This window comes from Spermophilus citellus (genome assembly GCF_964194105.1).
Source record: "Spermophilus citellus genome assembly, chromosome: 3".
Lineage (NCBI taxonomy): Eukaryota > Metazoa > Chordata > Mammalia > Rodentia > Sciuridae > Spermophilus > Spermophilus citellus.
In genome coordinates, this window is record NC_138184.1 from 142,214,282 (window position 1) to 142,227,383 (window position 13,102).

The window sequence follows — 13,102 nt, forward strand, 5'->3', positions numbered from 1 at the left end:
CAGAGGGTTCCCACTACAATTCTGGCCACATCTCTCAAAGATGCTCAAATTCTCCCATTTGCACTCCTGACCCGTGTAGACCTCAAGAAGGTGGACTTGGGTTCTAAAAAGAAACCTGTGGTCCCTGGAGTCCATTGGGAGCTGCAAGGTTTAGGGAAGTCTGTGGGCTAATAAGCAGGAGACAGACAGAATGCAGAGCGGCTTTGCACCTGCCCAAAGCAAAATGCAGCATGCCTCCACCTCATCTTTGACATTTCCCTACCCCCTCCCAGAGTGAGCTAAATGCCACACTTCATTGATTGGTCAATCAACTAGCAATGTGTGATACGTGGGTGTAGGAGCTGCAGAGAAAGATGGGTGAGAAGAGTCAAAAAACAACACAAGCCAAATTGGAGGGGCTTATATATAAAGAAAAATATACATTTTCCTCTCCTGTGCCCCGCTGGGACAGCCCCTCCTCTCGCAAAGCCTTCACAAAGAGAAAAGGAAAGGGCGTGGGTATCCAGTGCCGGGAAGCCCTTTCTTTATGTGGTGCTGACCTCTAGAGGATTCCAGTTAAAAAGCATCCCGAAGGACCAACTTCACTTCCCTGCAGGTGTTTCCACTCCATGTTGTTTCAGTATTTCATTAGAAAATATCTTTGCTACTTAAATGCTCTCTCCTAGAAAATGCCTACCTTTTCTTTGGCTACCGACTTACAGCTTGCTCAGATTTTTATAAATGTCACGGTTTTCTACTTCAAAGAGGGGGAAAAGGTGGATCAATGAATGGGACAGTATTTCAGAGTTGTTTTTTTTCTTTTCTTTCCCTAGCATGGGACTAAGAGGAAAAAGGTGCAGTGCCTGCTAATTCAGGTTGCATTTATCCAGTTTCCAAACTACCAGATGGCCACATCTGCAAACAGGAGAAAAGAATATTCATTCATCCCAATTCAGCCGGGCACCGGAGAAAACTATTCCCCAGATACTCCTGCTGGTGCACGCGTGCATGCGCACGCTTGTACACACACACACACACACACACACACACACACACACACACCAATCTGCTTGGTCTAACCCTGGTGCAGGCTCAAACAGTGTGTAGTGGGTTTTACTTTATTTCTTGGGTTGCACATCCATCCACACGTGTGCATAATAAGCACTGAGGACAACGTGGTATCACACTTGGCCTGACTTTACAATGGAAACCAGGTTTGTTTCTAAAGGAAATGAGACTCTATTGCATCCTGGAGCAAGACTCTCTGCTCCTCCTATTTTGGTACAGCTTCTGAATTCTTATTACTGACCACAAGGAGAAGGGAAGCACAGGAAGGCAGGAGAGGGTGTTGAGGGATTGACATTTTGGCTCATTATACATCCATGCCACCAGCTGGGGCCTTTGTTTCTAATAAGGGATCCTCTGGACACTGGAGAACAGCTAGTCAATGCCGGTGGCTCTGGGAGACTTTGTGTCCCTTGTGAATCACATCCACCCTCCCTGCTGGCTCCACAGCCAGGTCAAGGCGCACTCCTAATGCCAGTGTCAGAAAGGGGCTCAGCATTGCATCCCCCACTCTTCCTTTTACAAATGAGGAAACAAAGGCTGAGTGGGCACAGAAGGGACAGGCTGAGGGGGTCACAGTCAGTGAGGGCCAGATCTGGGCTAGAACCTTGAGCCCAGCCAACCACTTACAGAATGATTATCTAAAAAGGGAATGTATTTTCAATTTGGTGAAGGGGTGGGTAGAGGCTCAGACACACCCAGCTTGGAAATATATGACTAATACTAGTCCCTGCACTCAAAGGGGCCATCTGCATTTTATAAAATACATTCACAAGAGCAATCAAATTGCAGTAAAAAAGAGATTCCCTCATAAGAAAGGCTTGGTCTGCACCAGACCTGTGAGGTCTAGAAAGGTTTATGAATGGTCCACCTCTTTGAAAACAGCCACACCAGAAAACAAGAACCCCAAATCAAGTTATTTAAAACACACACAAGAGCCTCTGGGCTCTCTATTAAGCCACTCTCAATCTAATTTAACAATCTATAGAGACCAATTTATTTGGAAAAAGAAATTTACTCTTAATCAAATCATGAAACTTACCGCCAACTTTCAGATGTATTATTTAAGTGCTATTGTTTAGTGAATAACGACAGTTGGGAGGAAAGTCACAGGGAAGTGGTGTCACAGAATGGCCACAGGATACAGATTTCTAATTGTGTCATAAAGGACTGCTAACTAAAAGTAAGTCCGCAGGGCATGGTGGCACACATCTGTAATCTCAGTGGTTGGGGAAGCTGAGGCAGGAGGATCACCAATTCAAAGCCATCCTCAGCAAAAGTGAGTTGCTAAGCAACTCAGTGAGACCATGTCTCTTAAAAAAAAAAAAAAAGATAGGGCTGGAAATGTGGCTCAGTGGTTCAGTGCCCCTGAGTTCAATCCCCAGTACCCCCCAAAAAGTCCTCACATACTAAAGTACTAGTTCAGAGGTAGTATAGAAATTTACTAAACACCAGCTACAATGCTGGTAAGAGCTATGGATACCCCCAAACACATATATTATTAACCTCTGGATCTGTTTTATGTAACCACCACCTCCTTCTCCTCTTTCTCCTATTCTTCTTCTTCTTCTTCTTTTTTTTTTTTTTTTTGGCTTACATTTTTTAATTGGGTGACATTCTTTTTTTTTTTTTTTTTTTTTTTTTTTTTTTTTTTAACTACCTCCTTCGCAATCCCTCTGCTCAGCTTTCCTTCCACCTCCACTTCTGCCCATGGTACTTAAGTGTCCATTAGGACCAAACTTTGTGGAGAGAGTAAACAAGAGGCACACACCAGCAGGGTTTGGAAGGCTCTTTAATAGCAAGCGTATGGTAATTACATCGTTGGATGAGATCCTCCCTCCAGGGAAGGGAGGAGGGAGCAGATGTGGACAGGGTGCAGGAGAGATTTTTTTCCACTGTTCGAGGCATCTAACAAAGGGCAATGGTTTTTGGCAACCCATTTCACAGTTTTGTAATTTACAAGAGATTTCTTTCAAAGGAAACGTGAAGGCAAAGAAAGTACACACACCCTACAGGAAACACGTCTTGCCTTAAAAAAAACCCAAAGAAAACCCCCAAAACCAACAAAAACAATTGTTCCTTGCTTCTGCTTCTCCTGTCGATGGCTAAATGTGCTCTCATACACCAACTGGGACTGACAGGCAGATGGGTTCCAATTTGCCTGGCATTAAAGGTTTACTTCCTCCTCTACAAAGCTGACGCTTGTACAGAGTACTCTGCGACTTGACGCTTGTATCAGAAAGTACCTGGTAAAGAAAAGAATCTTGAGAAACAATAACAAAATGGAAGAAAAAACCAGGGGAAGGTAGTTTACCAAGAACAGACTGTCAGCTTCCTCTCTAGTACCAAACAACTTGAGTACAGTTCCAATTCAGTATTGATTTTTGTGTGGCCTGGTACACACCATGAACTGCTTGTGCCTATTCAGCCTTCTGGTGCTGTAAGCGGGGTTTCGAACATGAAATGCTGACAGCACACTGCCACGGACACCCTGGGCTACTGGCATTCTGTCAAGTCTTAGAATTATTCCATATAAAACCTAAAAGACCTCAGCTTCTCATGTCATACCTGTTATAATAAAACCAAGAAAACTGGGTCTTTATGAAAGAAGATTATTTTTTTAATGTAAAAAAAAAAAAAGAGTTAGGCTTCTCTGAAGATGAAGCAACCGACAGGCAGTGACATCTCTTTGGAGTCAGCACTCACTGGGATTTTCATTGTGCTCTTTCTGCAACCCTGAAGCAGGTGAAGCAGATGGTTGTGCCCGACAAGGGCCTCTGGCAGCCTTGGTGAGACCCAAGTTGGGTTCCTGTTCTACCTGCCTGTGATGATAGCTGCTCTTGGATCTGTCAGCACTCTTGGAAGACAGGCTTCTCTGGCCGGCAGCTGGTTTTATTAAGGGAAGGAATGTCACCAGATGTGCAGAACACCTAATGCATCCTTTGGCCTAGGGACCGGGGGGTGTAGGGGCACTTTTAAAATCACAAAGCCATCACCAGCACAAGGCCTTTCCTCTCAGTCCTCTCCGCAGTCAATTCTCTAAAGCTAGGAGGCCCCTAGAGTCATCCAGGAGAACAGTTTTCCTGCGCCTCATGGGGTAACTGTCAAGGGTGCCCCCCCAACTCAAGACACCTGACTTAGAGACCTAACTCCTTCATTGTGCCTATTCCTCTCCTCCCACCCCAAATGAAGTCCTGTGGATTCCTACGTGCCTCTCGCTGTGCGAAGCCAGATTTGTTCATACTAGTTTCCCAGCTCATGAATTTAAACATGCCCAGCAGGTTCCTAAAATATCAACTGCACCGATGCTCTGGGATCACAGCTCCCCTAGGACCATCCACTTTGTGCTCTTATGAAACTGGAACAGTATTCAGAGACGCATATTGTGCTAGAGAACAGTTTCCGTTTATACATGAACAATGACAGTTGCTACTAGAGAAGTTTTCTCTTAAGTATACTGGGAGCCCAATTCTGGCACCAGGACATAAGGACAATCTCCCAACATAACAGACTTTTTGTGTTCTGCTCGTGGAAGAACAATGTACTATGTGCTGCTGTGGGCCTGGGGGACACGGGTGGACACCTCGGTGCACTGAACCCATGGTGGTGCCAGGCACTGCGTGGAGCTTCACCCTCCCTGGGCCTGCAGTCCCTGCAGTTCCCTGAAGCCTGCTCCACACATCAGACAGAGGAAAGCAACCAGGCAGCCAGGAAAAACGTCTCCGTGGTTCACTCAAACCCAGGATCAAGGTTTGGTGTATTATCACAGGCATGATTTCAGATTTCACTGCTGGCCACAGGGATCAACAAGCAATCAGCACATCCCCCACGTTCACCCCCACTCCCCCACTTTACTTTCTCTCTCCTGAATGACAGGGTAAAAGTCAAAGGACTCTTTCACAGTCTTTCAATTGTTCTACATGCAAATCTCCCCTCTCAGTTAAGCTAAATGCATACCACTTCCAAAGCCTCCAATGTTGGGACACTAAGAAGCTATGCCCTCCACAGGCAGCATATGTACAGCTGAGACAAGCACATCTTCTGGGGCTTTCCCTATGCCCTCTCCTAGGAGAAACAGGATTTCATCAGCCACACAGGCAGGGGCCCATCCCAGGCTCCAGAGGTTTGGACACTCACAAATCAACACTTTCTAAAGCAGTCCATGGGGCCAGCATCCTAGGGACAGTATCTTTGGCAAGATTCCAAACACCTTTCTTTTGTGTCTCTAAGTGTCCTTCATGGTTGCTCCTACATACATACAGTTGGTTAAGCAGGTAAAGAAGGCCAGTCTTAAAAGCTGGAAGAGCAAATACCCCTGTTCCAGAGACTAGCCAAATGACTCATCAAGATCACACAGTCAATGGCAGAGGCAAGCCAGGTGTGGCAGTGCACACCTGTAATTCCAGCAACTGGGGAGGCTGAGGCAGGAGGATCTCAAGTTTGAGACCAGCCTCAGCCATATAGCAAGGCCCTAAGCAACTTAAAATAAAAAATAAAAAAGGCTGAGGATGTGGCTCAGTGGGATAGCCCGTGGGTTAAATCACTGGTACCAAAAAAAAAAAAAAAAAAAAAAAAGGCAGAGTCAAGGCTAGAACCTAGGGTCTTTCCTCACCCCAGCACACAGCTGTACCTCCTAGTGAGTGTCTAGGAAAGGTCCCACACCTGTTGCACCACAGAATCAATTCCCTAACATAGGCTGCCCAATCTAACTGACCGGCAGGTGCCAATCCACGGTGTGGGCTGGAGGGAGTGTTTGAGTAAGCACACCAGAGCACTGCAGGGATGTGCACACTGTCAGAGAAGGAAGTTTTAGAGGAAACAATTGGATCTGCTTAAAGCCTTTGGGGTTTTACCATGAAATAAGTCACACAGTGTTCTCTCCCCCATCACTGAGGCAGAACAGAGACCAGAATTCTCAGTGAGTGGCTGACCATTTCAGCTCAATTTTTATACACAGAACATTAACATGGTGATACCAAAATGTGTCTGGTTCAAGTCTAAACATTTTTTTTTTGATAAGATATATTCTACAGTAACAACCATTCCATTCCCAAGCATATGTAAATTTAGATGTAAAACCCTGTGTGTGTAAATTCCAGTTTACCTTAGAACTGGAGCAAGCTTATCACTTATCTTCCTTTTGGTGCAGAAGTCGTTCTTGCAACCATTGTATTAAAATGAAGGGTACCAAACCTTGACACTCTCTGCAGATGTCAGCTCATGATGACCTCTGTTCAGGGCAGAGCCAGTGGGCACGGGGCAGGGCTGCTGAGGCAGGACACACCCCAATGGATGAAACTCTGAATCTGCTTTTGCTAATAGGTTACTCTAGGGAAATTGATCTGACTTGAAATTAACCTTTAATGTGCTTTCCCAATAAAAAGAATAAAACATGGAGACCACCGTGTTATTTACCCGATGACAGAAAAGTACAGCACACTATTAGACCACGAGCAGCCAAGCTCCTCACAGCACCACTTAATTAAACAGAAAAATGCTAAGACGATCAGGTTCACACCAACATGCCTGGAAGATGTACAAGACTCCCATGATTTCTGTGGCCTCTGCTACTGATTTTTTTTAAATTCAAAATACTGACAACCTAACGGGCACATGTGGGCATGTTTGGAACATTCCCAGCCCAGATGCTAGAGGAAGTCAAGTGCTGTAAAAGAGGCATTCATTCCACATCCTACGTGATTAGAACCAGAGATGATGCCCGAGGTCCAAGAAAACGAGTATGTCAAATAGTTCCAACCTGGCATTACAGAGATGTCCCCAGTACGCATTTGTTGGCTAAATGAAGACAGCAGTTGTTTCTGTGAGTTGTCTGAGTATCTTGATCATTAAATATGCCCCCTTTAACCAAGCCACCCAATAATCAAGTTGCCTATTTTCATGTTACTTTAAAAGTTCACTACTATTAGGTCCCTTAAAGTACTTGTTATAATTTTAAACAAATTATAGAACAGGAGCCTTTTCTTGGCTTTTTTTTTTAAGAATAAATGATTAAGAAAGTAAAGGATTCCGTTATAGTTTTTTAAAAAATTTTTATCCCGGTTTATTTTCCTACTAAATTTATCTATGGATCTATGGCTTCAAAGTTTAAGTGGCACTTACTTGATTCTGGACTTTTTTTTTGATTTAACAAGTGGCCATCTCATTAGAAAGACAGAAGGTAAATGTCTCATTTCATATATGGGATGGTTTATAAACTGCTTAAAGAAATTGTTAGTTTTTGTCTTTCACCCCTTTATATTTTCCACTATTAGACTAAATAGTGGCTTTGGAATTAGCATTTTTAAAAAAATTGAACAAGCAAGTAACATTTATATCTAACCAGGAACCAGCTGCTATGTACCAGGTAACCAGCTCAGTGATGGCGAAACACTCCAGGCTTCTCTGCCTCTCTTACCCTCTTAATCCAAAGCTAAGTGATCATCCTTTTCTGCCCTTGTATTTGCACTTGTGCAGTTTAATGACTAGATATTTAAACTCATGCTTTATAAGCAAAACCTTTCACTTATGGACACTTAAAAGGTACATAAAAGTGCAGACTGCATTGCTTCTCTGCCATGCTGTTCCTCAGCCAGGTCACCTGCGAGGACTCAAAACACATCCTTAATACATTCAGAGTTCTCTACATTCCAGTCAGCGAATGTTAATTCTCCAACATAAACTCAAGAGAGAATAGGCAGCCACAAAAGACTCTAAATTCAAAGTGGCAAAGGCTACCAAGACAACTCCATAGAAACCCCACTGAAGCGGGACTGAAATTCAGGTCACTTCTGAGCAAAGCTCATCACAGATATTGTGTGGTCATTAAAAAGGTAATTCATTTTAATTTGGATGCTGGGAGCCAGACGTCCTGTTTCGAAGTGCTAATGCAAAATGCTAACCCAGGAGCACAGAACCCCACCTAGGGTACAGCGGGCTCACTTTCCTTCTCCAGAAGGTGCCCTTGGAGGTTTACTGCTGACTGACCCCCATTTGGGGGTGGTCTGCCTCTGGTTCCTCCTCCTCCACATCTGCACTGTACTCTTCAAATGCATCATCATCTGCATCCGGAAGCCCCAGTAACTAAAGGGAGAGAAGGAGAGAGAAGCAGCTGTGAGCACCAAATGGACCATAGGCAGGAAGACAAACAAAGGCATCACATCCCATTACATAGCACCTCACAGGACTCAACAGAGAAGCTACAATTTGCTCTCCAAGACTCAACTACTCCTACTGCTGATTTTTACTTTGCTTTTTGCAGTACTGAACATTGAACCCAGGGGTGCTCTACCACTGAGCTACATCCGCAATCTTTTTTTTTTTTTTTTTTAGTACCAGGGATTGAACTCAGAAGCACTCAATCACTGAGCCACATCCCCAGCCCTATTTTGTATTTTATTTAGAGACAGGGTCTCATTGAGTTGCTTAGCGTCTCACTTTTGCTGAGGCTGGCTTTGAACTTGCAATCCTCTTGTCTCAGCCTCCCAAGCCTGGAATTACAGGCAAGCACCCCTGTGCCCAGCTCCCCAGCCCTTTTCACTGTTTATTTTTGAGGCAGGGTCTCACTTAGTTACCCAAGCTAGGCTTGAACTTGCAATCCTCCTGCCTAAACCTCCTGAGTAGCTGGGATTACAGGCATGCACCACCCTGCCCCGCCCACTACCACTGTTTTTATAATTTACTGGAAGAGAATATTAATTCTTTATGATTAGTGTCTCAAAGGCTCAGTTTTTCTGGGCAGCCGGTAGAGTCCCTTTTTTTAAGTATCAAACATGCTAGGCAAACATGCAAAATGAATTCTTAAAAAATCATTTTACGTGCATATATAAATATACCACAGGGAAGCTCACCTTTATGCATAAGTAAAAATAACCAATCAAATGTAAATAAATAGAAGAGTGAAAGGAAGTCTAGTAAAGTAGAGGAAGGAGAATGGGGGAGGGCAGGGAAAAGGGAGATCATGAACTGAAGTTGAATTCCATGCATGTATGAGTCTGTCAGGAAGAACCCAACTACTATACACACCCATAAAGCTCTAATTTAAAAAATGCTTTTTTTTTATCAGGGGAAGTGGCACATGCCTGTAATCCCAGTGGCTCAGGAGGCTGAGGCAGGAGGATTGCAAGTTCAAAGCCAGCCTCAGCAACTTAGCAAGGCGCTAAGCAACTCAGTAAGACCCTGTCCCTAAATAAAATACAAAATAGGGCTGGGAATGTGGCTCAGTGGTTAAGTGCCCTTGAATTGAATCCTCAATATAAAAAAAATGCTTTTTGAGCTGTAAAAAAAAGCATACTGTATATCTATGCAGGAACATAAAATCTATGTGCACATGCATATATCTGTGAGGTTAGTGATAGCATATGATGAACAGCACTGACATTCCATCAAGACATTAAAAACTCTGTCTCCTACTCTATTTTCTGCCCCCAAACACATGCTATTATGAATAGCAATTCATAAAAATGTTGAGACAACTAAAATGTTCAGCAGCAAAAGAGTTAAATAAATTATGGTGTGTCAGTAAGATGAACTCTTAACATATCCACTTAAAATGGTGTTTTTGAATTATTTAATGATATAAAAATTGGTACTTAAGTGTAAAATTGCATGTTCATTATGAGACAGTTTTCTAAAAATTTATACATAGATGCGTTAAAAAGACTTCAATAAAATATATCTAAATGTTGAAATTTTTTGGTTCGTTTATGGGATGATGGATATTTTTTTTTTTTTTGCTTTTTCATCTTTTTGTATTTCCCAAACACTCTAAGGATGATCAGGAACATTCAGAGTGAATTCATGATAAACATTTTTGAAAGGCACAGTCAGGTCTTTGGTTGGAAACAGTGCCATTTGCCAGGCCTGGTTATTATGAATCCAAAGCTCTTGTGCCAGAAGGAAGTCTTGACCTTAAGGGATCCTGAGTTTATCGGTGACAACCTGGCAGTGAGTGACCAAAAGACTTTTTTATATAGTGGCCTAGCAACTGATCACTTTCAAGCCACTTCACCAAGATGCCCTAATGGCTGAAACACGAACAGCATTAAGACATAAAAAATCACAGGGCACGGTAGTGCATGCCTGTAATCCCAGCAGCTCAGGAGCCTAAAACAGGAGGATGGCGAGTTCAAAGCCAGCCTCAGCAACAGAGACACTAAGCAACTCAGCGAGACCCTGTCTCTAAATAAAATACAAAATATGACTGGGGATGTGGCTCTGTGGTTGAGTGCCTCCGAGTTCAATCCCTGATACAAAAAAAAAAAAAAAAAAAAAAAAAACAACCAAAAAAAGTCAGCGTCAACGTTATCATTCTGTTTAGTCTGTATTGCCTGTCTATTGTCCTGCCACCTTCTCCCCAACTTCCTCCTAATTGCTCAAATGGGGAAAGAGTAAAAGTAGAGGTCCAATCGAAATAATGCCTGTGCTCTGAAGTTCTAGAACTGCAACTCTCACAGATCCCACAGTGCCCTATAGACATACTCAGGACAAAATCATCTATGAGGCATTATTGGTCATACTATGTACATGGCCTACTAAGGTAGACATAGACCACTGCAGACACATACTGTCCCCTTGGGCATGTACTACAGCTGTCTCAGAGCAACATGGTTACCTTGGAGGGGAAGGGCAGGAAGGGTGGGTCTCAATTTGTCTGGACAGGGTGTGCTAATCTCGGATGTGAATGGGAGAAAAGGGAAGCCCCCTTTTTCTTACTACTGTCTCACTTCTAGGTTTTAGTGGACGGAATAAAACAGTTGCCTCCAAAGAGAGAAAAGATGGCTGGTCACAATGAACACAGATGACCACTGTGTGCCAATGAGGTGGCCAAGTTTTATTTGAAGAGCTGCTTGATGATACAGCAAAGTGGAAGTGTCAGAGTGGTCACATCCCTAATAGCTGGTAAAATACCTTGTTGCCATGACCAGGAATTCCCGAGTCACCTAAACACCAAATGAAGATGCAGAAATTCAAAATAAATTAACTGTTCACTTCACTGAAGGGATGCCAGTAAATGAGAAATGGACAATGGGATCCTCTCACTTAACAGATGTGACTGGTAAGAGCTGCCTGGAGTCCTGGGTTCAGAATTCTGAGGCTCAGGGGGAAAGATTAAGGTCAGTTAGCAATGACTGTCATGGATAAGGAGGGTGCAGCTGAGCCTCCTTGTCCCAAACAGACATGCAATCCACCATTCTTCTTGCTAGGACACAGGTGATACATATTGACCCAAGCTGAAGAGCACTTAACGCTCTCCGGCTCATCAGTTTAGCACACCTTGTTGAAGTGGACCCAGCAAGCCAAGCATGAAGCCAGCTCTCTCCCCCTCCTCTTTCTAGCTCCCTACCTTTACCTTCAAAGCACATGATTTCAAAGCACACAGTCACAGGTCCTAGAGCACCAGCCACATGGGAAGCCCTCCACTTTAGCAGGAAGCGTTTTGATTGTTCTTGGAAGAACTGCTCACCCCTTACATTTTGTGGGGGTTGAAGAAGAGAAGCCCATTCTTGATGGCTTTCTGGGTTGTTCAGGCACTTAGTGCAGGGGATGCAGATCCACTGAGAGGCTGGGAGGGAAAAGACACTGGATCTGGAGTCCTGAAGCCAGGGCTCTATTTGGTGGGGACATCTGCCAAGCCACTGCCTCTGCTGAGTCACAGCATCCTCCTCTGTGAATCGAATCATGAATCATGACGCCTGCTCTAACTCACAGAGGAACAAATGATGGAGCTCAAAGACATGCAGGTGCAGTGGTCTGCAAACAGTCCAGCGTCATGGAAACACCCAGCCAGATTCTCCTGCTTCCCTTATGCTGGGCACAGTCAGCTCAGTTATTCAGGGAGTTCCTGCTGCCTCAGTAGACTGCTTCAGCCAGGCTTCTCTGCCTCTTTCCTGCTGTGCTGCTTTCTAGACCCCCCCTGCTGTGAATCAGTACTCTAGGAAGTAAAAAGTGGTGAACCTCAATCTGTGAGCCTTTTTGGTTTGATTCCAGGCTTGCATTCAGCATCCCACTGAAGGAGGGGATGTCTCATACTTCAATAATGGTGAATATTAACTCACTGTCTGTTAGATATGGTCTTGAGCAGCTTTACATATGCTGATTCCTTTGGTCCTCATAATAATCCTGTGGGGAGGTGCTATTGTCCTGAGGAGGTGCTATTATTATCCCCCTTTACAGGTAAGACCTGGAGAGGCTAAGTAACCTGCCAAACTCACCTGGTAATAGCAAAGCCAGGATCTAAACCCAGGTGATCTGACTACAGACATTCCACACCTAATCATCAGGCTACCCTTGAGATGCTAGTCAATGCTGTGCCTAATAGCTGGATGTTTTAGTGTTCTCTACTGAGAAATACATGTTTTTAAAATATGTAATGCCAGGCTGGGATGTGGCTCAGGTGTAGAGTACTTGCCTACCATGCATGAGGTCTTGGTTTCAATCTAGATGGGCAAAATATTCAAACTGGGGCTAGGGTATGGCATAATGGTAGAACACTTGCCACAGCATATGAGAAGCCCTAGGTTTGATATCCAGCACCACAAAATAATAAAAAACAAAAAGAAGAGAAAATGTGCAATGCTGATGTCTACATTTATGTATACCTATGCACAGTCTAAAATACCAGAATGAGAATTTGCCTAGAATTCTGAGAATATCATGCAGATATAATCTAGCATTCTCATCTGTCTCATTACCATCTATGGAAGCCAAATCTAAATTTAACTCCTGGATCCAAATCTTTCACAGCCAAGAAGAGCCAGATGTGGTGGTGCACACCTGTAATCCCAGCAACCCAAGAGACTGAGGCAGGAGGATCACAAGTTCAAAGCCAGCCTCAGCAACTTAAGTGAGGCCCTAAGCAACTTAGTAGGACCCTGTCTCAAAATAAAAAATATAAAGGGCTGGGAATGTGCCTCCCTGGTTTACCACCCCACCCCAACCCCCTGCATAAAAAGACTGGGAACATAGTTCAGTGGTAAAGTGCCTCTGAGTTCAATCCCCAGTACAGAAGGAAGAGGAGGAAGGGGAGGAGGAGAAGCAGCAGCAATTTTAGAGTCAGGAG

At 43.9% G+C, this 13,102-nt stretch overlaps 1 protein-coding gene across 2 annotated transcripts in view; it reads right to left on the reverse strand.

The window, feature by feature from the left end:
- Positions 1 to 2,818: 2,818 nt before the first annotated feature.
- The window catches only part of MTURN (maturin, neural progenitor differentiation regulator homolog), a 29,217-nt gene continuing 18,933 nt past the window's right edge, over positions 2,819 to 13,102 (reverse strand). The window contains exons 3-4 of one of the 2 annotated variants that reach the window (XR_014021299.1): positions 7,964 to 8,124; positions 2,819 to 3,290 (exon numbers count right to left, since the gene is read on the reverse strand). Coding sequence is in view for 1 of the 2 variants with exons in the window: in XM_081288527.1 (XP_081144653.1) it covers positions 8,014 to 8,124 (111 nt within the window). In the remaining variant the exon portion in view is untranslated. Of the gene's footprint in view, positions 8,125 to 13,102 lie in introns of both variants that reach the window. The other variant, XM_081288527.1, reaches the window with a different exon arrangement.